We start from the raw sequence: 20776 nt of genomic DNA, 5'->3' as shown, positions 1-20776 counted from the left end.
AGATCCCACGAGCAGAGCTCGAGCGACATGCTCTGCACATAGTGCGCGGGCCGGAGCACAAGGAAATCAAAGCTCAGAATGCCTTTGCGCGGGAACTCGTAGTCGGTCGTGGCGGACTCGGCCATGCGGAACGGGTACCCGTCAATCTCTTCGTTCCACCAGCACTCGCCGACCGACTCGAAGCTCCGCACGCGGAGCTCTTGGGCCTACACAGCGTTGTGGACGTCGCACACAAGTCAAGGCGGTACAATGTGCCGGTCGTGGGCGTTCGCGAGGTCGAGATGGTAGTGCTTGGCGTGCACTTGGTGCGGCTCGGGCGTGTAAAAGTCAAATTCGAGCAGCCCCATGGTCGGAACGCGCCATTTCCACTTGCCTCGGAGGGCAAACGACGGCTTCTCCCACTCCCGCAGCGCGATCGGCTCGCCGTCCAGCGTCATGTTGTGCCACGCGTCGCTGCGGTCCGGCAGCACTTGGTGGCTGCGCTCGACGCGCTCGAGCAGCTTCCACGCGATGGCGCGGTCTGTGGGCTTGCCCAAGTCGAGGCTACAGGGTCATATCAAAGACGCTATGCAAACCAAGGAATCCTCTACGCATAGTGCTTTTCGCAAAAGAGCCGCGTGCTCACATAGTCGAGCTCGAGGATGCCTTTCTCGTGCGCCTCGAGCCATGGCGGCCCCATCGTGTCTTCTTGAAACTCGAACGGGACGCCATCGAGCGTCTCGTTGCGCCAGTTCTCCCCTACAACAACCCATCGTTCTACACCCGAAAAGGGCGCAATAGTGTCGACCTCGCTCGGCGTTCGCGCGCTGCATGAGGATGAGCACCATGGCCCGGTCGTGCGGCGACGCAAGGTCGAGGCGGAAATGCACCGTCTCGGACCGAGGCGGCTCGGGGTTGAGGACAAAGTCCAGTTGGAAGGCGACCGCCGTCGTCGTCGTCGTCGCGGCGATGCGCTCGAGGCGCCGAAGGTTCTCCGTCGGCGCGCCGTTGATCGACATGTTGTGAAAGCTGCCAACGCCGTTCGCCGCACGCACGCGCAAGAGCTCGAAAACGGCGCGGTCCGCGGGCGCTGGGAGATTCAAGTGGTAGCACCTAGCGATTTATCAACCTATCAACCGATCAATCGCTCGAGATAATAACCCTGCGGGGTTGACGACGTTGAAAATGGGCGGCCCGTTGGTGGCTTCAAAGACCATGTTGTTGAGACGCAGTGTGAGCGGGTGGGGCTTAGCGCGGTGTCGCGTCGTGCGGAGGAGCACGCGCATGCCGTCATCATCAATCGCGTTCTGGTCGAGCGTCAAGTGCGCGAGCCCGCGGTTGTACTGAAGCGCATCGGCCATGAGGTAGATGGACACGGCCGAGAGCTGGCCGCTCGCAAGGTCGACGACCTGAAGCGTCTGGTTGCTCAAGAGAATGGTGGCCATGATGCAGCCCGTGCTGTGCCCGAGTCGGTTCCAGCTCAAGTTGATTGTCTCGAGGCACCGGTTGCCGCTCAGCGCCTGCACGAGGCTACCGGCGCCTTTGGGCGTCATGGCGTTCCACGCCACGTTGAGAATCTACAGTTCAAACTCACTCAATCGAAGGCTAGTACGACACACCAAGGGGTACCTTGAGCTTGCCGTCGGTGCCGAGCGCGCGCGCAATGGCCTTGGCACTCGGATCGCGCAGCTGGTTCTCGCTCATGTTGAGCGACGTGAGCGTCGGTGTCATGGACAAGAAGACGCCGAGCGGCTCGTCAATGTGCCGATCGTGGATTTCGTTGCCGCTGAGGTCGAGGTCCGTCAGCGGCACTTGGCTCGTTGTCAGCGCGTGGAGGAGGCGACTGGCCATGGGCGATCCAATTCGGTTCTTGGCGAGTGCGAGGCGCGAGAGGCGCGGGCAGCTGCGAAGCTCGAGGAGGGCGCACACGTGGTTGCCGCCAGCGGCCAAGACAAAGTTGTACGAGACGTCGAGCACTTGCAACCCTGCGTTCAAATGCAGCGCCGAAAGGAGCGCGATCGCACCGAGCTTGCCGATGTGAAACTTGCTCAAGTCGACGACCGGCGTGTCGACAAGCGCGAGCACCTTCTTGGACGGGAACACGTGCAGATGCGCGCACTCGCGGAGGTAGACGTCGATCATGTCGCTGCGGTTCTGCGCCGACGGCGTCATTTCCGGGCGAAGCAAAAGGGCGGAAGTTGCGAGGCTCGTTTGGCGCTTGGTCGGGCTACTAGGGTTGCGCGACGCTGCCTCGGCGGCCGCTGTGTGCTCTGGGATCGGCGCCGCGTGGATGGCTGTCGTCTTCTTTTGCAGTTTGGGCGAGGCTGCGGTACTGGGGGTGACGGGCGTCGTGGTCCTGTCCATGGTCGTCGTCGCCAACTCGCGGTCCTCGTTGGTGAGGAAGATGCTAAAGCTGTCGATTTGCTTGAGGAGCGCCATGACGCGGTTGCTTGTCGTCGACGAGAAGACGGCTTTCTGCATGAGCTCGCGCATGTGGCCTTCGCGCCCGTGGATTCTACCGTCGCATGAGCGTCACCTACCATGGATCGTTTACCGCTCTTTGGTGTAGAGCTGGTACAGCGACTCGACCGTCTCGACGAGAAAGGTCTTGGCAATGCCCTGCCCCATGGTCAGCCTTTCTACATGCGTGCAATCTCCGTGTTCGTACACGGGCTTCGTAGACGTCGAGGCCAAAGACACTGCGCACCGTGTGCGCGGCCACAGGGAGGCCAACCCACTCCTCCTCGGACGGTTTGCTCGTCAGCGGCGTCGTCCAAATCGCCTTCATCTTGTAGTAGAGCGGTGGAAGTTGGCGGTCGATGGCCGCGGGTGGTGCCTCTTTTGGCACCTCGATACGCGCGACCGGCTCGACCGGCTTGGCTACCTCGGGCAGCCGACCCGCGAGCGACGGCCGGCGCGTTAACCTTGCAGGCACCACGTCGAGCGTCGACTGCGACCGGCGGAGGGGCGGCTTTGTCTCCAAGCTCTGCAGCTTCGCGTCGTGGTCGACTTCGGGCGCGGTGTCCCCTCGGACGCCGTAGATCTCGTGGTACCGCACCGAGAGAAAGTTGGAGATCGTCTACACAGCCAAGATTGCGCGACGCCGAGTCGGTCGAGACGTCGCACCTGCGCCTTGGCCTGCTCTTCGAGGTGCCTACACCGCGCATGAAACGACGACGCACGAGGTAGACAGGCGACGTACTGGAGGTTGCCAAACGACTGGTACCCTCGTGACGTGGCACGCTCCTGGAGGTCGTGGAGCATGCTCATGATTGTCTCGCGCTTGAGGACATGCGTCGGCGCGTCGTCCCGGCGCTTCGTCGACCGCTTCGACCTGAGTCCTGGCAGCGTCACTGGCATCAAGCAACAACGCGCCGGCAAGAAATAGACTCGTAAATCAGAAGGGCGATTATATATATATATATACATCTATCAGGTGTCGGGAAAGGCGGCGACACAAGCGACGCAGCGCTTGTTGCTGACGCAATCCGAGCAGCCGACGATGCCGCAGACGCGGCAGTGGTGGCGCCGGACGAGAAAATTAAACGGGTACGCGCAGAGCATGCACGCATCCGCGTCTGCATCGGGCACCAGATGTGGCGGGTGACGCAGATGTGGTCGCAACTACATTTGTTCTCAACTCTCATGTGAGCGGCAAGACGACGCGTGTACCTGGTTCGCGAGCTCCGAGTTGACGACGCACTCGTAGTTGCCGTCACGCAGCGTCATGCTCGCACCGCCCTTGACGAGCTGGATGCAGGCGTCGACCAGACCTACGGAGAAGGTGGTTTTTGTTTGGTCGAGAAATGGAGCGCACCTCGCTTGGCAGCAATGTGCAGAGGCATCTTGCGGTCGATCGCGTAGACGTTGGGGTCGGCGCCAAACGACATCAGGCGCTCGATGAGCGTGGCGTCGCGCCGGTGCAGTGTGCAGACATGCAGCGGCGTGCGTCCGAGGACGTTTTGCGCATTCGGATCGGCGCCCATGCAGAGGTAGAGTTCCAGCACATAGGCGGCCGTCGGGCGGGGCGACATGGCCACCAAGTGCAGCACCGTGTTGCCTTCCTTGTCCGGCAGGTTGACATCGAGCTGCGGGTAAATGTCGGGGCGACAAAAGATGCTACATGTGGTGATCACCTCCGTCATCTGTATCAAAGTATCAAGCGTACCCCGAGATTTCCATGTTGGCGAGCTTGGCCGCCACGTGGTACGGTGTCTCCTGCGCGGCAAAGTCGGCGAGCACGACGCTCGCCTTGTGCTGCAAAAGCAGATCGACCATCTCTGCATTGCCCTACACACGGAATATAGCAGCTGCGCCTGGCACAGACAGGTCTACCGTCTCAACGGCCACGTGCAGCAGCGTGCGGCCCGATGCGTCTTGCTCGTCGGGATCTTGCCCTCGGTCAAGCGCCTCGCTTAGCGTCACCAACGACGTGGTGGTCCACGTCTGGTACGGCGTGTGGTGCTCGAGCAAGGGAGAAGGCGGTCTTTCGCTCGACGGCGGTCGTGGCATCTCTGTCGGCACCGGGACAGCATGCTGGACGGGCGATGGCGTCTAGGGTTGTCATGAGCGCCTTGTACATCCATTTCGACGCAGGTTTTATCGCACCACCAAAGACACATCCGTCGCGACGTCGCCGGAGAAGGGATAAGTGATCTCGCGCAATTCACGCGGGGGCAGCGTCGGACGCGGTCGCACGAGCGTAGCATCCGAGGCGTGGCCGATGCAAGCAGCGACAAAGTCGGCTGCCACGGTCGTCATCGCCCGATGCTGGTCGTTTACTTCCTTGACCACGGCACTCAACGGGCGCCGAGGTACAAAAACCTGCGTCTCTATCGGCGCTAAGTCACGGGGCGTCGAAGCGACTGCAAGGTCGCTTGGGCCCTCGGGGTGGTCGCGATCTCGAGTCGCGCGTTGTTCCGTACAGACAGCGACCGTTCGTGCTACAACATCGGTGGCTGGGAGCGCGGTAGGCGACACATGGATCGCCGGCGGCGGCGGCGTCGGGGCAGTTGGGAGCAAGACACGGTCAGTCGACACCTTGCGTTGCGGCTGCGTGAGCGTGCGGGGCGCGTCGACGGTCGTCTGTAGCGCCGCCAGGACGGCTGGTTCCTTTACAGACGGCGGGGTACTCGTCACCACTGGCTCGGATCGATGCCCGTCATGTTGCATCGCATGGACGAGCGCCTTCATCTCTTGCAGCTGGCGCTCCGCCTCGGCCGCGCGCCGCTTGGCGTTCTCGGCCTCGTTCTGCGTCACCAAAAGTCGCTGACGCAGCTCGTTGCGCTCCAGAATCGTGCGCTGGAGCGACATGGCGTCAGTCTTGCGCCCCTGCAGCGCTCGACACGCCATTCGGACGCGCCACCGGCACTGCAAACGCACCACGTTGCGGCGCGTACGGTAGTACGTCTGCTGCGCAGCATATCGGCGCCACTGGCGCTGAATACGAAGACTCGCGCGCAGCTCCTTGAAACATTGCCACGCGATTCGCTGCCGACGGCCGCGGTACCACGCTTGAAGGTATAGAGCGAGGCGCCTACCGCGTAGCGATAAGCCCACGTCCTTGTTCCGCACATCGTACCGTCGAGAGCGCATGCGGCGAGAAATGCAGCGGGCCAAGAAGCCACGCGCGACGCGCTGCAGGGTTTGAACGGAGCGCTGCGCTGTCCAGAAGCGACTGCGCTGGAGCGCCATGCGTGCAAACGCTTGCACTCGAATTGCGCTTACTTTCAAGCGGCTGCCCACCGCGAGCTCTAAAAAGTCGAACGTCGACTGCCGCAGAAACACGAGCGTCGTGCCCTTCTCAAGGCCAAAGCGGTACAATGCCGACACGGAGGCGGCTTCTTCTGCGTCGCCTCGATGCGGCCACGTCGTTGCCATCGTCGTCGTGAGCGTTTGTATCAGTGTATCGAGTGACACCGATCGCTGGATAGAGCTCAAGAGCCGGTACCGGTCGACAAATTGCGCGTGTTTCATGTGCACCGAGTAGCCGAGGCGGGCGATGCGCACGGCTTCGAGGACGCCGCCGTAGCGCAGCTGATCGGCCATGCGCTGGCGCTGGAAGAGCTCTTTCTTGTTGGCGTCGTTGGGCTTGAGACACCGAATGTAGTGGGTTGTGTGAGCGCGATCATTTCGAGAAGCTGGTGCAGCTGCCGGCGAAACTGGGAGCCAAGCCCCATCGAGACGATCGACGACTTGCGCCGGAGCGTCGGCAAACTCGCCGCGTTCTCGACGAGTACGTCGACGGGCCGGCAGAGGAGCGCAATGAACGCGTTCGAGGACGAGGAGAGCAGGTCGAAGATTTCTTGGTGCGGCTTGTCGCGGTTCTTCTCGCAAAAGCCGCGCGCGTCGTAGCGCACGGCGCCGGCGTAGTGCTTGATGACGAAAGCGAGCTCGACTTGGTCACGCCGGGATGCGCTAAAGTGCTTGTGGTTGCTGTAGATCTGGTAGAGCTTGCGCGTGAGGCCTGCGTCCGAGCCTTTTGGAATGTTGCACTCTTCGTCGAGGAGGGCAAGGACCCCCGTGGGTCGGGCTTCCAGAATATCAAGGCAGCCGTCGTTGAGCGGCACGGACAAGGTCACCCACGGAATGCCCTCGGCCATGTACCGCTTCTGCTCCTGCGTCAGGACGAAGTCGATAAAGTGGTGCTGGAGGCGCTCGTTGGCGTAGTTGATGCAGAGCTGCTCAAAGCTGTTGACGTCAAACGACTCGAAGCCAAAGATATCGAGAACGCCAATGAAGCGGTCGGTCGCGTCGCACTCGCGCCCGCCAATGCACGTGTTTACTTTCGCGACGATCCACTCAAAGAGGTACCCGTAGATCGAGCGCGCCATCGCGTCGCGCGCCTCTTCGGCTTGCGCCACCGTCAACTGCACCACGTACCACTCGTCCTTGGCCTTGATTTGCCGCTTCGTGAGCGCACTCCGAAGCCGGTCCGGCTCCACCGCGAGCAGCGACGCGACCCAATTGAGCTCCTGGAACGACGCGACGTCCGACATGGTCGCGTCCGACCCGCCGCTGCCGCCGCCCGGCTGGAGCCCAAACACCATGTTGCCGAGATGCAGGAGACTCGCGACGATCTCCAAAATGGACGCCTACACCGTCGTCAGCGGTGGTCCAAGTCGAGACAAGCTACGACCTTTTCGTGCTCTTCAAAGCCCACGATCGCCATCGCGCGCATTGTCTTTTGAAACTCGTCCACGTCGCGCACCTTGTCTTGGCGCACGAAGCAGCCGCTGCCACCGAGGTATGCATAGGCCGTGACCGGCGCCTCCAAGTGCAAGCTCGCGCGGAGCAGCCTACACAAAGAGCTTGACATCAAAGAAGAAGAAGTGCAACGCACGGATTGGCCGCAGCGGCGGCGAGGAGCTCGTAGAAGATGTGAAAGTTGCGCTCGCCGTTAGCCTGGTGCACCAAGCGAACCTTCTCGAGCAAGTACGTCTCGATCGTGGTGCCAATGAGGCGCAGCGTGTCGTGCTTCTGGGGCGCAAACCAGATCTTGACAAACTTGCCAAACCGGCTCGAGTTGTCGTTGCGCAGCGTCCGTGCGTTCCCAAACGACTCCAAGATCGGGTTGGACTGCAAGACTTGGTCCGCAATGCTGTTGCTATGGCTGGTCGCGTCGACCTTGCTCACGACCGCGAGGTACTGCATGATGAACTTGGTCGACTCGGTCTTCCCCGACCCGCTCTCGCCGCTCACCAAGACGGTCTGGTTCATGTGCGTGTTCGTCGCCGGGTTCGTCGTGTGCAGAGCTTGGTACGTGTCGTGGGCGGTCGTGAACACATGCGGCACCTTGTGCATGCTAGCGTGGAGCGTCGCGTGGTACGCGTCCACATCGTAGAGCCGCGGAATCGTCTTGAACGGGTTCACCGCCAGCAGCATCTCGCCCGTGTGGCAATAGACCTTGTCGACCATGAAGCGCTCCTCGAGGCAGTGTACCATCGACGGCTCGTTCAAGTGCGTGAGCATGCCCAGGTCCTCGAGGTCGACGCTCGACGTGGCGTTCCCGCGGCAAACGTCCATGTCCCGCTCCAGCTGCAGCAGTGGAAGCACGCTTCCGTCGTCCATGCGCACCATGTCCCCGGACGTCACTCCGCGGGTCCATGCATACGCGTTCGCCTCGGTCGCGGTCCGCGGTCGACTCCAGACAACGCCGGTCTCGGTCTCGCCCATGAAGCCGCCACCGAAGAAAAAGTCTAAACCTTGAAGTTGGCCCATTTCTTCCAACTTCGATTGCCACCTCTCCATACAAACAGCAAGTGTCGTATTCGAAGTTCGAAGCCAAATGCTGGCAACGGGCAAGTCGGGCAAGGTCTGTTGAAGCGGCAACGTCGTCGGGTAGCTTGGGAGACGACGCAAGCGCCTGTAAGGAATCGACCGCCGTACGATTCGAAGAGCTCTTATCACTCATGGGCTCTGGGTGCACAGGCTTCAAAGGAGTGAGCGATGGATCTGAAGATTCATTGATACAATGTTACGCCTTATTACTTGACGCCAGATGGATGAGGCGACGGGCCATCGAGGATCGCAACGCCATTAGCAAAAGCTGAAGCAGCGAGATGGACCACAGACCATGGTGTGGACCGTTGTTGAAAGCACCTGCATGGTCGACGCAGCGGCGCCAACGACAGCCGCGACGGGCGAGAATGACAGCGTCAGATCTACTACGTCATGCTACGACCACGGCAGCACGAAGCCACGGATCGCACTGCACTTGCCCACGTCGGACGACCGAGGCCAGGGTAAACACATGACCAAGGCTATCCAGGCACTGTGGCCACTCTGGTGCACCAGTACAAAACGGCGTCGTTGAACTGAGTTCCTAGTTCCTCGCCGTCCTGCACGCCCACATCGCCATAGCTACACGTCTGGACATACCCTTGGTATGGCGTGCGGGCTAGCGGCCACGTGGCCGACTCGACCCAACTTGCGCACTGCGTGGCAAATGCGCCTCTGAGACCGAAAGCAAACAGGGATGGTGCCACGCTGGCTGGACCGATGCCACCGCAGCCGCGCCCCATTCCTGCGGGAGGCTACTGTGTGTAGCGGGCCGAGTAGCTAGAGTATTTTTCTCGCACCCAAGTCGAATGTCGCTGGTCGAGTGCACCGTTTGCCCAAGCACGTGCGCGCAAGTTCTTCAACTCCTCGCAGGGGTTGGTTGCAGCCAGTACGTAGCTCAACGCCAGAACGCAGACGCTGTTTTTACTCGTGGATTTCTAGAATCCGTCGAGTAGCTTGCCGATCGACGTCACGAAGCCAGTGTCGATGCGTCGACAAGCTGCTGGCGAAGCTTGTCCTCGGTGCCGGAAGAACTTGATCGATCATCATCATCATCATGAAAATCCATCAGCCAGTATCTTTTCGCAGGAGCAGGGCGGCGCTGTCTTCAACCACGACGCCAAGCTTTCCCTCGGCCAAGTCAGAACGTTCGAGGGCAGGACATCTGATTGCTGCGACTCGCACAGTCGTCAGCGTCGCCGAGACTGGCCTCATGGCTGCGGCCCACCCTGTCGCTACGACGGTCACATTCGAGCTCGTCCGCCTTGTGGGCTCGCCGTGCAGTTGTGGCAGATCCCACCTGCCCAACTGCTATGCTATGGTGTCAACTTCGGCCGCAGAGTGTAGGTCCATAAGCTCAGTGAGTACCGCAACGGGGTGCGTGAGTCGTTCGCGCTGGCGAGATCGATCCAGTGCTCCTGTAGCGTGAGTCGCGATACCAATGGACGCGTAGGGGCGCGGGTGGCGCCCTCGGCGCGGCAGATTCCGTCGACCGCAGCAGCGCTACAAGATCCTGCTGTACATGGTACGCTTGGCTTCCCGCCCGCAGAAGCGGCTATCACGCGGTGGTCAACCAGCGAGGCGAAGGAGTAGCTGCCGAGCCTGCTCCGTCCAACTTCAAGTTGCACTTGGGCGTCGCGTGGAGGCCATCCAATTCGCCAAGGTGCGTCAGTCGTCGTCTGAGCACACACGGGGAAAAGGTTGATGGGATGAATTTAGGCATGTCTGCGCCTGCCCCCACGTATCTTTGCCCGTTCTTGCGCCCTAATTTTAGGCTCGAAGCGGGTGCCAATTCGGACTTTTCAGCAGAATTCGGATGTTACGACCGAATTTCACACTTCGCAGCTGGACACGCCAGTGTTCAGCGTGCCCGAGGCTTGACACCATAGCAGAGATGGACGACCATGAGACCATCGCGGCCCTGCGCCGGGAGCTGGAGAGCGCCAAGGACGACCTCTTCCTCAAGACGGACGACTACGACCAGCTCGTCCAGGCCAGCGCGCAGATCGAGGCCGAGCTCGAGAAGGCCCTCGACGACGCCGAGGAGGCCGCCAACAAGTGGCGCTACTCGGCCGAGCGCCTCGAGCAAGAGCTCGCCGACACGAAGGAGAAGCTCGTCGTAAGCTACCAGGACGCTGCGTCCGTCCAGACCGAGCTCGAAAAGTACAAGGAGCAGGCGACGACGCTCGCGACCGAGAAGATGGCATGGGAGACCGACATGGATCGCCTCACGACCCAAGTCCGGATCCTCGAGGCCTCGACGTCCGACCTCAAGCACCAACTTGAGCGCGCACTCGAAGACAAGGTCTTTCTCCAGAACGACTATGACGAGATCGAGAAGGAGCACGAGCTGACGACCGAGCGGTTCCGGACCGAGATCCTCGACCTCAAGTCGGAGCTCTTTGCGTTGCAGCTGCACCAGAAAGCCGGCGAGAGCAGCGCGCACATGCCATCGTCGCCGCTGCTCCCGACGTCGCCGTCGTCGTCGTTTGATAACGACAGCATGGACGACGACCTCGACGAGCGCGCCGATTTCGACAACAACAACAACGACGAGGACGACGACGAGGACCTCGAAGAGCATGAGGGCCTCCGCAACGGTGACGAGGACGACGAAGACGACGAAGACATGCTCTTGTCGCCCGAGTCGGACGCGCCGCTGCGCCACATTTCGTCGGCCGACCGCGACGCGGAGGAATCCGAGCGGCAGATCGTCATCCTGGAAGAAGAAATGGAGGAGCTCGCACGGCGCCTCCAAGAAGAAGAAGATCGGAGAATGGAGCTCGAAGAAGAGCTCGTGGAACTCCGCGACAACGAAGCGCACATCCAGGCGATGGAGACCGAGATCAGTGAGATGTCGGACGAACTCATCGAGAAGGCGCTCGTGATCAAACAGACCGAAAGCGAGGTACGCCCATCCCCTTCCGTTGCATATACCTATCCCATCCACCTCGTCCGTAGGTTGAGCGCTTGCAAGGGGAGCTCGCGACGATGGAAGCCACCTTGGTGTCGACCAAGGAAGAGTTTGCCCTGGCACAATCGCAGTTGCAGACGCTCCAGTCATTCCAGGACGACCACGCCAACTATGTGGCGCTCGAGCGCTCGATGAACGAGCTGCAAGTCGAGTGCGCACGCATCAAGGAGCTCAACGACCAACTCTCGGTCAAGCTCGACACGGAGCGCACGCGCCAGAGCATGCTCGTGCAGGAGCTCGAGTCGTCCAAGACGTCGTTCGAGAGCCTCCAGACGCAATTCGACGAGCTCATGGACAAGTACGAAGGCGTGCAGCGCGACCTCGAAAAGTCGCGCCACGCCAACGCGATGGCGTCGCCGTCGCAGCAGAGTACGCTTCTCCCGATAGATATCTTCATGTCTCACGAGTGGGATGTGCTCTAGTCGAAGGCGAAATTGCGCAGAAGTATGTGCTCGAGCGCCGCCGCAACGCAGCGCTTCTCTCGCGGCTCCAGAACCTCACGGGCAACATCCAAGTGTTTTGCCGCGTGCGTCCGCTGCTCAGCCGCGACCCGCGCGTGAGCCATACGGTGCCGCTCGCGGTCGATGTGCTCAGCATCACGGACGTGGCCGCGCTCGAACTCAAGACGGAGAGTGTCTTTGACGACCACTCGCAGACCAACGCAGCGCCGTGGAAGATGTTCACTTTTGACCGCGTCCTCGGCCAGCACGACTCGCAGATGGATGTCTTCCGCGAGGTCGAGCCTGTCGCCCAGGCGGTCGTCGACGGCTTCAAGGCCTGCATCTTTGCCTACGGCCAGGTACATTTTGCTCCTATTTTCGTGCGGATCCTCAAGTGCATGTGGCGATGTAGACGGGCTCGGGCAAGACGTACACGATGGAAGGCACGCCGGACCAGCCGGGTCTCAACCAGCGACTCCTCTCGCACCTCTACGACGCGCTCTCGCTGCGCGGCGTCGTGGTCGCCGACACCGCAGGCGAGTCGACGTTTGCCTCGCCGCCGTCCAACCACGAGACGATGTACCAAGTCAACCTTGGCGTCTTTGAGATCTACAACGAAAACATCCGGGACCTCCTCGAGCCCGACAACCCGCTCCTGCAGATCCACACGGACGGCGACACGGGCGAGGTCTGCCTCCCGCAGCTCACGATGCAGACGTCGTACTCGCCGACGCACGCGCTCGCGCTCCTTGCGCAGGCGCAGAAGCACCGTGCGACGAGCCGCACCAACGTGCACGACCGCTCGAGTCGGTCGCACTGCGTCGTTATCCTCAACGTCAAGTCGACGACAGGGCTCCGCGGCACGCTGTACCTCGTCGATCTCGCGGGCTCGGAGCGCGTCAAGGTCAGCGGCGTCGACGGCGACGCCCTCAAGGAGACGGCGGCGATCAACAAGTCGCTCTCGGCCCTCGGCGACGTCATGGAAGCCCTCGACCGCAAGAGCTCGCACGTGCCGTACCGCAACTCGAAGCTCACGTACGCGCTGCAAGACGTGCTCGGTGGCGGCCAGAGCAAGACGGTCATGATCCTCAACGTCGCACCGGGCTTCTCGACGGCCAGCGAAACGTACCGCTCGATGCAGTTGCCGAGCGCGTGCGCCGCGTCGACATCCAGGGCCTCAAGCCCAAGAACTCCAAGAGTCTCATCTCGGGCAAGCAGGCCTTTACGGAAATCAAGAGCCTCAAGCAGCAGCTCTCGGTGGCCAACACCAAGATCATGCAGGCCAACCAGTCGATCGCGACGATGGTAGGATCCATTCTTGATAGGTTGTTGCTGGATGCTGAAGGCAACTGGGTAGAAACGAGAGCACAAGCACCAGCTCGACAAGATCACAACACTTGTCGAGTCGCGCACCAAGGCGCTCGAAGACCTCAAGGGATCCATGTCGACGCTCAAGTCGTCGAACGCGGCGATGGCCGAGAAGTGGAAGCAAGAGCGCGAGGCGCGGCAGCAGGAAGGCAGCCACGCCGACCAGGAGCAGCGCCAGCGCCGCCAGTGGCAGTCCAAGTCGACCGTCACGATGGCGCACCAGGAGTCGCTAGCCAAGCAGCTCCAAGCGCGCGAGCAAGAGATTGCCAAGCTCCGCCAAAACCTCAACGATGCCCGCCGCCGGACCACGATGAAGCTCATTCCGCGCCTCTCGCTGGACAAGGACTCGACGCCCGTCAAGCCGAAATCCAAGAGCGCGGGAAGCAGCCCCGTCGAACCACTCAAACGTACGACTCTTCGGAGTCGAACCGGTAGTCAAACGACGTCTTCGTCAGGCACGGAAACCGAGTCGGACCGCGGCAGCATTGCGTCCCTCGCCATGCGTGCGATCCAGGCGGCCAAGAAGGCAGCTGCGAACCGCCGCGTGACGCTGCCGCAGGACGAAGCGGCCAAGCGCAAGCGTCCGACCGTGCCGTCGCTTGCCACGACGCCGACGCGGACCTCGCTGACGTCGAGTTCGTCCATGCGCACGCCCCTCACAACGTACGTTTGTCGTATATTGTTGTCTGCCATATCTTAGACGATTTACATAGGAGTCGGTCGGCCAAGGTGGCGCGCAAGGAAGAGCCTGGTATTCAGCGCCGATCCAGCACGAGCTCAGCTTCGACGGTGAGCCGCACGAGCCTCACGAGCGTGAGCTCGACCGCGAGTCTGCCCCGCCGGAGCAGCTCGGCCACGACGCCGCCAAAGCGGGGGACGTGGAAATAGATTACCAAACTACAGCGATCAACAACGCACGGCTATTTTATCTTTGCTTTTCGCGGAGACTGACGCGGATGCGGACAAGGATGTAGAAGTATTTATTACGCGTGGAAGGCTCGGACGCGCGGGTCGGTGTGCGACTGGAGGCCGCGCGATATTCTGCGCAAGACGCTGCCCATGAGCCGCGGCTGATCGACGCTGAGCGACTCGAGCGAGTGGAGAAGCTCCAGAAGCAAGTCTTGTGTCTCTTCGTCGTCTGTGTCTTCGACGGTCTACAGACAGCGCATCACGATGGCTGCTCGTCGTCTGCAAGCAATGCAGTACCTCAAACACGGCAGGCTTGAGCACATCTTCAAAGAGCACTTCGCCGAGGTCGTCGTCGCTGAGCATGGACGTAGGTAGGGACGCCGCCAAGCCTGCCGTCTGAAAGACACTAGAACATAGCCTCGATTATAACACCCGTGGCAAGGAAGCGTACGCTTCGGACGTCTGGGGCTTGGGCGAGAGCGCGTCCTTGTTAAGGCGCACGGTCGCGCCAAAATCCCAGCCGTCGTCAAAGTCGAGATGCGACTCTTTTGCCGACGAGCTCGTGACGCTCGAGAAGCTTCGGTTGGACTCGTCAATGGGTGCGTGGACTTGGATTTGCGCGCGCTAGTCGCACCCCATGAGCTGCTTCTCGTCGTCGCCCAACGTACTTCGATGAGCTCGGTGAGGGACGATACGTCCTTGGCCACGCGCGTGGTCAGGAACGGGTGCTTGAGCAGCTCGAGCGCCGTCGGTCGCTCGGCGGCGTCCTTCTTGAGGCACGCTGACACAAAGTCTTTCAACTTGGGCGAGAAGTCGCCGTCCAGCGTCGGCGGTGGGTCCTTTGGGATCACAAAGAGCACCTTCATCGGGTGCAGCCTACTCATGCATGAGGCGACGCCATCGTATGGGACATAAGACGTACGACGAGTGGGGTGGTTCGCCCTTGGCCATCTCGATGGCCGTGATACCGACCGACCAAATGTCTGCCTTGGAGTCGTAGCTACGCAAAAGAACGTGTGGAGAGACGGCAACAGGATAAGTCTCAGACTTGGATTGCTGGATCACTTCGGGCGCCATCCAGAACGGCGTGCCCACCACCGTGTTCCTAATATCATGGCATCGGGGACCAAGACCACGTGCGGTTCGTACCGCTTCGTCATCGTGTCGGTGAGCTGTCCCGTGACGCCAAAGTCGGCGAGCTTGACGCGGCCGTCGCCTGCGAGCAAGATGTTGGCGGCCTTGACGTCGCGATGGATCTTCTTCTCCGAATGCAAGTACACGAGACCCTACACACGATCGCTCCTTCTAGACGAAGAATGGGCCCGTACCTTGAGCAGCTCGTGCAAAATGATGGCAATGTAGACTTCGTTGAGTGGCCTACAGCGCATGAGCCATGGACCAACAGGCGTGCCATCGCGTACCCGGGCGACATGAGGTCCAAGACGGAGCCGCCCGCGAGGTACTCCATGATGATCCAGAGCTTCGTGCCCACGATGAACGAGCCGTTGTACTTAGTCAGCTGCGGACATGCGCACTGCGAGAGCACGGCAATCTCCTACAAGCATGGGCTTAGCGGCGACCACGCGATGCGCCGGACCTTCTGGATGTCGTCGATCTCGTCTTCCGCAGCTTCGAGGTCGATGATCTTGATGGCGCAGATCTCGTTGGTCCGGCGGTCAATGCCCTTGTAGACCTCGCCGAAGGCGCCGTCGCCGACCTTGGCGAGGACGTCGAAGCAGCTGTCCATCATCGGCGCTTGCTGCATTGGCCGTCTCGGAATTACTCTCGCTGCTCTGAAATTTTACCGGACAACCCGTGGTCGCACACTATTTCCGTGTCGTAGCATCGAGCATGGGCTCACCCTACTCGGAGGCGACCGCTTCGGCATGGTCGCGTTGGGTCGATGGCCGACGTCGGGTCCAGCCGTCAGCGCTGGTCATGGTGGGTGTGGTTGCTGGCGCTGGCGATAGGGCGGCTGCCAAGCTCGTCTCTGCGACTCAAGCCGACGGCCGAGCACGAGCCACAGACGCGACCGGGGCCGAGCCTGCAGCGTTCGTTGTAGTTGGCATGCATCTAGTGGTTGCATCAATGCTCCAGTCGCGTGCTACGTAGTTTATGCTTTGGGATCGCAATGCGACCCAAAGGCGCCTGTCTTCAGAGCCAGCGCCCGGCGTGCTGCGCCCTGGTCGCGCCACGTATGGACCACCACTTGTCTGCACCCTTGCATAGGAGGCGAGCTGCGATGCGTGAACTCGAACGAGTCTTGCATGCACATGGAGCCCATGTTGCGATCGCTCACACTATTTCTACGAACGACGCTTGGGCGTGCGAAGAAGAAGATCGCACAGAAATATCTGACGGATGAACAGCTACCTCCAGCTCAAGTGCCGGTCCGAGCAGCAGGTGCTCAACGACCTGACCAAGTGCGTCGCCGCCAAGGACTACACGTCCAAGCGCACGGCGGCGCTCCTCCACGAGCTCACTTTTTTCCACGTCTCGGTCGTCGCTGACGCCGACGGCTCGAGCGCATACGTCCACGACTCGGTGCTCCGCGACCTCTCGACGCTACTTGTCAACATCAAGGACAAGAAGGAAGACCAGAAGCTCGTGCGCATCGTCCATGTCCTTTTGCAGCACATTGCGCAGCAGATCCAGTTTGCGCAGCGTACCGCGTGACCATTCTCGCTCGACCTCATGACGTGTCTACGGTAGGCCTCGCCGCCACCGACGCCTCGGCCTCGAGCATCGCGCGGTCGACGCCCCGCGGCGACAACACGGGCGCAATCCTCGTGCAGCTCGCGTCGCTCTTGGACGTTGTCGCCAAGAATGAGATCAACCACCCGTTTCCGCCACGACGGGTCTCGGCGTACAAGCTCTACACGGTCCTCTGTGCGACGCTGCACCAGCCCGAGCGCTGCTACAGCCTCGTGTCGGGCATCGCGTCGTCGAGCGCCTGGACGATGCTCAAGCTCACTAGCGCCAAGAAGAAGACGGACAAGGATCTCCCGACCCAAGTTGCGCTTCTCGATGCGTCCTTGCAGGTCGCACGGTCGCTCCGTCAGACGGCGCCGCAGATCCTCGACCCGCTCCTTCCGCAGCTCATCGCGGGCGCGTTCCTTCCGAGCCGGCACGCCGCGGCCACGTGTCTCGCGCTCTTTGAGACCAAGCCGCTGCAGGTGGTCGACGCGCTCATGGCACACGTCGGGTCGGCGTCGGTCTCGATCAACACTCCAGACGCGATCACGACCTGCTACCTCCTCAAGCTCTGCGGCAAGATCGCGCGACTGCCCGTGGGCAACCGCGAGGCCAGCGCTGCCGCCGCCAGCCTCCTCGACATGAACTTTGACGTGGGTTCGATTCCCACAAGGAACGCTCCTAACGACAACGGTGATTAGGCGCCGCGCGAGCCCAAGGCCGCAAGCGGCCTCGCGATTGAGCAGCACATTTCAACGCGCGTCACTGACCTCCTCCTCGACGTGTGCATGCAAAAGCACACATTCGTGCTCTCTTCAGCACCCACCGGTTCCGGCCCGCCGACGCTGGCGCCGTGCAGCGTGCTTCTCACTGCGATCGAAGAAATGACGCGCGGCCAAGTCGCGCCAAAGTGCTTTGAGAAGGTCCGCGGCGGCTTGAGCCCGTTCGAGATTGCGGCCAGCGGCATCCAGCTCGTGCTCACGACCCACGGAACGAGCCCGCTCGTGCTGCACCGCGTGTGCCGGGCCGTGACCGCGGTCGCGTCGTCGTTCGACCTCGCGCTCATCTCGTTCTCTGCCCACCACTTGGACTTTTTCAGCAAAATCACCGAGGCGATCTGGGCCATTGCCGATGCGATCACGACCTACGCGCCGTGCGTGCTCAAGGAAAGCCTCGTCGCGCTCGTGTGGCTGCTGCCGCGGCGAGCCCCGCCCCGAACGGCGTCGCAGGCCCACCTGGCGGCGACGAGCACGAGCTGGCCCGAGCTCTTGCCGCAGCTTCTCGCGTTGCCACCGACGGCTGTGTCGCACCTCGACCGCGAAGCCATCGTGCGCGCACTCTTGGCGCGTGCGACGCTCGTCGACGTCGACCCGACGCTTCTCGGGTACGCCGCCAGCGTCCTCCAGCACTGGTACGAGACCTCGCCCCGCCATTGGCACGGCGACGTCTTCCAATCGCTCTGGGAAACGTACGTCTCGAGCGACACGTGCTTTCGGCCCAGCGTCTTTGAGAGCCCGCTCGCCGTGCTGGATTTCCACCAAAGCCACGGCGAGGAAGACCGCGCGACGCAGGCGATGCAGTACACCAAATGTATTGCGATCCACTTTCTCACATCGACGCCCGTCCTCTTGGACCCGAGCTGCGCCGCCATGTGCTCGGGCGTTATCTTGCGCCTCGCCAAGCTCGCGACACTTGACGACTGGCCAGTGCGGCGGTCCGCCGTCGCGGGACTCCTGCGACTGCATACTGTGCCACGCGTGCCGCCGGTCCTCGCGAGCTTGCGTCGGCACGCGCCCACGCACGGCTACGCCGACCTCCTCGTCACCGCCTAAGAAATCCATGTCTTGTGTATTACGATAATCATCCACCAACGACGGCGGAGTCTACTTGAACGTGTTGAAGTCGCGCACTTCATTGACGATCTCGAGCGCCTTGGAGAGGAGCGTGCGCATCTCGTAGCAGTTGGAGCGGCGCGACGCAATGTCGCCGGATTCGCGCAGCAGCTCGACGAGGCGCTCTTCCTTGTAGAGGCTCGAGACGAGCTGGTTCTGCACCTGGTCCTTCGCAAAGTTGACCATGAAGCACATGATGATCTTGGGCACGAGGTCGAGAAAGTTCTTGCGCACAATGTCAAAGTACGACGCGAGGAGCGACTTGATGATCTCGGTTTCAATGCGCTCGCGGTCGGTCGGGACCTCGGCCTGGCGCATCGTCGTGGGCACTTGGGGCAGCTTGACGACGCCGCCGTTGCTCGAGGCAGGCGACGACCGCGCGTCCTGGCTCTTCTTGCCGTTGAAGAACGAGAGCAGGCCCGAGTTCTCCTTCTCTTCGGCCTGCGGCGCGGCCGGCGGTGGGCGCGTCGCGTTCGAGAGGCGCTTGCCTTCGGCTTGGGGCGGCGGCGACGCGCCGTCTTGCTGGAGCTTGTCCATGAGCTGCGCGACGGCACGCGACCCGCCAATAAAGTCGGGATGGTTCGTGTTGATGTACGAGAGCTCCGTCTTGATGAGGTTCGAGATCATCGTCTGCGTCGGGCTCAAGCAGCCGCGGAGGAGGCCGTTCACGACCTCGACGACACGGTCGCGCAGGTCTGCGAAGCGCGTGAGCTCGACCGTCTCGCACTGCGACGTGACGCGTTGGAGCTCGTCAAAGACAAGGTCGACGCACTGGAGGCCGGGGGCTTCGAGACGCGCAATCTGGCGCTTCGCGAGCAGCTCAAACGAGATCTCGGGCACAAAGAGCGACTGGCGCGGGCCGTTGGCGTTGCGGATCGTCGTGCGAATGTCAGCGTCGCTGAGCTGATCAAATGGGTCGACGGCCTGGAGACTCTTGGAAAACACCTCGTTGAAGATGTACGAGATGCGCGCGCCGCCGTAGAGCTCGGCCATGTCGTTCGCCTGCGTATGGCGGCCGTCGAGCGAGTTGATGAACGACGATGAAAAATGAGAGATGAGCTGGAGAAGCGTCGCGCCGAGCGCTGTCTTGCTCATACTCTCGGTCGGGTTGCCCATGCCGTCCATCTCGAGGTCGAGCTCCGAGAGCATCGCCGAGATGCGCGACTTGATCTCCGGAAGGCAGTCGCGGATGTGGTGCATGAGGATCGTGTTGAGCGACTTGGAGAGGAACTGCGTGCCCATGCGGCTCGCGATCGCGCGGTACGACGCATGGTTCTTGAAGAACATCGTCTCCTTCGCAACGCTGTCGCGGATGCCCACGTTGTTGTTGATGTCGGCCTGGCTGCGGTTCACGACGCCCACATACCTAGGACGACATGATGAGCATCCATGGGGCTAGAAGCGAGTATGGGGATACCCCTTCTTGAGAGGAATGACGCGGCCCTGCAGCATCTCCATGGCGTCCGTGCCATTGTCCATCAAGTCGAGCTTGGTGAGGACGCCAATCGTGCGGATGCCATCGGGGTCGATCGCCCGCGCCATCTTGAGCGAGTCGCTGTTGGCCAAGTCCGTGTTGGCCGCCGTCACGGCCAGAATGATCGAGTTGGGGTTCGAGATGAACTCGGTGCACATGTCCCGGATCTGCTCTTCAATGTTGGCGGGCTGGTCGCCAACAGGCACCTACACCAATCCGACGTCATGCGCAGAACTGTATGCTTCATGTACATACCTTGGTGATGCCCGGCAAGTCGACCAGCGTCAGGTTGAGCACATACGGCGAGTAGATCTTGAGCGTAATGGGCTTGTTGGAGATGCCCTTGTTCTTGCCCGTCATGCGGTCGGTCTCCTTGTCGATCTCTTCGCGGAGCTTGGCAAAGTCGTAGATCTTCTGGTTCGGGAGGTGGTTGAACTCGCCCCACTCCTCCTTCTCCTTGTCGTCGCCCGCCGGGATGTTGTAGAGCTGCAGCACGAGCGGGCGGCGGGTCACGATGCCGGACCCGCGGGGCAAGAAGTCCTTGCCGACGATGTTCTCGAGCACGGAGCTCTTGCCGCTCGACTGGCTGCCGACGACGACGATCTGCGGCAGGTTGATGGGCGACTGCCCGATCGCCGAGAAGACGTCCTGGAGCTTGTTGATGATCGGGATGAGCTGGTCCATGCTGCTGCTGCTTGGCCTCTCTTGGGATACTGACGAAGAAGACAACCAGATGCAGCGTATTTTAATACTCTTGTTTGTATGG

At 61.5% G+C, this 20776-nt stretch overlaps 6 protein-coding genes across 6 annotated transcripts; 2 read left to right on the top strand and 4 right to left on the bottom strand.

The window, feature by feature from the left end:
• Positions 1-205: 205 nt before the first annotated feature.
• SPRG_05264 (hypothetical protein) lies at positions 206-3350 on the bottom strand. The gene is made up of 9 exons (XM_012343864.1): positions 3182-3350; positions 3106-3133; positions 2648-3058; positions 2534-2598; positions 1609-2494; positions 1141-1556; positions 788-1092; positions 591-738; positions 206-543 (listed from the first exon to the last, which is right to left on the bottom strand). Exons 1-9 carry the CDS (start codon positions 3337-3339, stop codon positions 237-239), a joined length of 2724 nt encoding a protein of 907 aa, XP_012199254.1. The 5' UTR covers positions 3340-3350; the 3' UTR covers positions 206-236.
• A 5-nt stretch (positions 3351-3355) lies between these two features.
• Positions 3356-8178, bottom strand: SPRG_05263 (hypothetical protein). Its single transcript, XM_012343863.1, has 10 exons — positions 7322-8178; positions 7118-7277; positions 6165-7073; positions 5561-6069; positions 4588-5515; positions 4315-4533; positions 4148-4269; positions 3797-4098; positions 3652-3752; positions 3356-3603 (listed from the first exon to the last, which is right to left on the bottom strand). Exons 1-10 carry the CDS (start codon positions 8152-8154, stop codon positions 3412-3414), a joined length of 4275 nt encoding a protein of 1424 aa, XP_012199253.1. The 5' UTR covers positions 8155-8178; the 3' UTR covers positions 3356-3411.
• Positions 8179-10129: 1951 nt separating this feature from the next.
• SPRG_05262 (hypothetical protein) lies at positions 10130-13962 on the top strand. The gene is made up of 7 exons (XM_012343862.1): positions 10130-11167; positions 11221-11602; positions 11656-12032; positions 12086-12825; positions 12873-12978; positions 13031-13704; positions 13755-13962. The coding sequence occupies exons 1-7, from the start codon at positions 10154-10156 to the stop codon at positions 13927-13929; spliced, it is 3468 nt and encodes a 1155-aa protein (XP_012199252.1). The 5' UTR covers positions 10130-10153; the 3' UTR covers positions 13930-13962.
• Positions 13963-13998: 36 nt separating this feature from the next.
• Positions 13999-15749, bottom strand: SPRG_05261 (STE/STE20/YSK protein kinase). The gene is made up of 10 exons (XM_012343861.1): positions 15548-15749; positions 15372-15505; positions 15279-15327; positions 15100-15236; positions 14999-15055; positions 14873-14950; positions 14619-14826; positions 14402-14574; positions 14248-14356; positions 13999-14195 (listed from the first exon to the last, which is right to left on the bottom strand). Exons 1-10 carry the CDS (start codon positions 15713-15715, stop codon positions 14025-14027), a joined length of 1284 nt encoding a protein of 427 aa, XP_012199251.1. The 5' UTR covers positions 15716-15749; the 3' UTR covers positions 13999-14024.
• A 556-nt stretch (positions 15750-16305) lies between these two features.
• Positions 16306-18476, top strand: SPRG_05260 (hypothetical protein; the record flags this gene model as incomplete). Its single annotated transcript, XM_012343860.1, has 3 exons — positions 16306-16615; positions 16663-17297; positions 17346-18476. Exons 1-3 carry the CDS (start codon positions 16312-16314, stop codon positions 18474-18476), a joined length of 2070 nt encoding a protein of 689 aa, XP_012199250.1. The 5' UTR covers positions 16306-16311.
• SPRG_05259 (hypothetical protein) lies at positions 18469-20728 on the bottom strand. The gene is made up of 3 exons (XM_012343859.1): positions 20266-20728; positions 19954-20216; positions 18469-19902 (listed from the first exon to the last, which is right to left on the bottom strand). The coding sequence occupies exons 1-3, from the start codon at positions 20692-20694 to the stop codon at positions 18528-18530; spliced, it is 2067 nt and encodes a 688-aa protein (XP_012199249.1). The 5' UTR covers positions 20695-20728; the 3' UTR covers positions 18469-18527.
• Between the last annotated feature and the right edge of the window lie 48 nt (positions 20729-20776).

The sequence above is a fragment of the Saprolegnia parasitica genome (assembly GCF_000151545.1).
Source record: "Saprolegnia parasitica CBS 223.65 unplaced genomic scaffold supercont2.15, whole genome shotgun sequence".
NCBI classification, from domain to species: domain Eukaryota; phylum Oomycota; class Saprolegniomycetes; order Saprolegniales; family Saprolegniaceae; genus Saprolegnia; species Saprolegnia parasitica.
Note: the sequence above shows the minus strand (reverse complement) of the source record. Positions and strands in the feature narration are given on the sequence as shown.

Bases quoted from the DNA above. Each gene is read 5' to 3' on its own strand.
- SPRG_05262 (XM_012343862.1), top strand. From the start codon at position 10,154: ATGGACGACCATGAGACCATCGCGGCCCTGCGCCGGGAGCTGGAGAGC. The intron at 12,033-12,085 runs GTACATTTTGCT...GTGGCGATGTAG, and splicing joins GCATCTTTGCCTACGGCCAG to ACGGGCTCGGGCAAGACGTA. The intron at 13,705-13,754 runs GTACGTTTGTCG...CGATTTACATAG, and splicing joins ATGCGCACGCCCCTCACAAC to GAGTCGGTCGGCCAAGGTGG.
- SPRG_05263 (XM_012343863.1), bottom strand. From the start codon at position 8,154: ATGGGCGAGACCGAGACCGGCGTTGTCTGGAGTCGACCGCGGACCGCG. The intron at 4,099-4,147 runs GTACGCTTGATA...CACCACATGTAG, and splicing joins GCCAACATGGAAATCTCGGG to CATCTTTTGTCGCCCCGACA. The intron at 3,753-3,796 runs GTGCGCTCCATT...CCTTCTCCGTAG, and splicing joins GCACATTGCTGCCAAGCGAG to GTCTGGTCGACGCCTGCATC.
- SPRG_05259 (XM_012343859.1), bottom strand. From the start codon at position 20,694: ATGGACCAGCTCATCCCGATCATCAACAAGCTCCAGGACGTCTTCTCG. The intron at 20,217-20,265 runs GTATGTACATGA...GGATTGGTGTAG, and splicing joins ACTTGCCGGGCATCACCAAG to GTGCCTGTTGGCGACCAGCC. The intron at 19,903-19,953 runs GTATCCCCATAC...ATGTCGTCCTAG, and splicing joins GTCATTCCTCTCAAGAAGGG to GTATGTGGGCGTCGTGAACC.
- SPRG_05264 (XM_012343864.1), bottom strand. From the start codon at position 3,339: ATGCCAGTGACGCTGCCAGGACTCAGGTCGAAGCGGTCGACGAAGCGC. The intron at 1,557-1,608 runs GTACCCCTTGGT...TTTGAACTGTAG, and splicing joins GCACCGACGGCAAGCTCAAG to ATTCTCAACGTGGCGTGGAA. The intron at 544-590 runs GTAGAGGATTCC...ATGACCCTGTAG, and splicing joins TTTTGCGAAAAGCACTATGC to CCTCGACTTGGGCAAGCCCA.
- SPRG_05261 (XM_012343861.1), bottom strand. From the start codon at position 15,715: ATGCAGCAAGCGCCGATGATGGACAGCTGCTTCGACGTCCTCGCCAAG. The intron at 15,506-15,547 runs GTCCGGCGCATC...CCATGCTTGTAG, and splicing joins AGATCGACGACATCCAGAAG to GAGATTGCCGTGCTCTCGCA. The intron at 15,237-15,278 runs GTACGGGCCCAT...GATCGTGTGTAG, and splicing joins TTTTGCACGAGCTGCTCAAG to GGTCTCGTGTACTTGCATTC.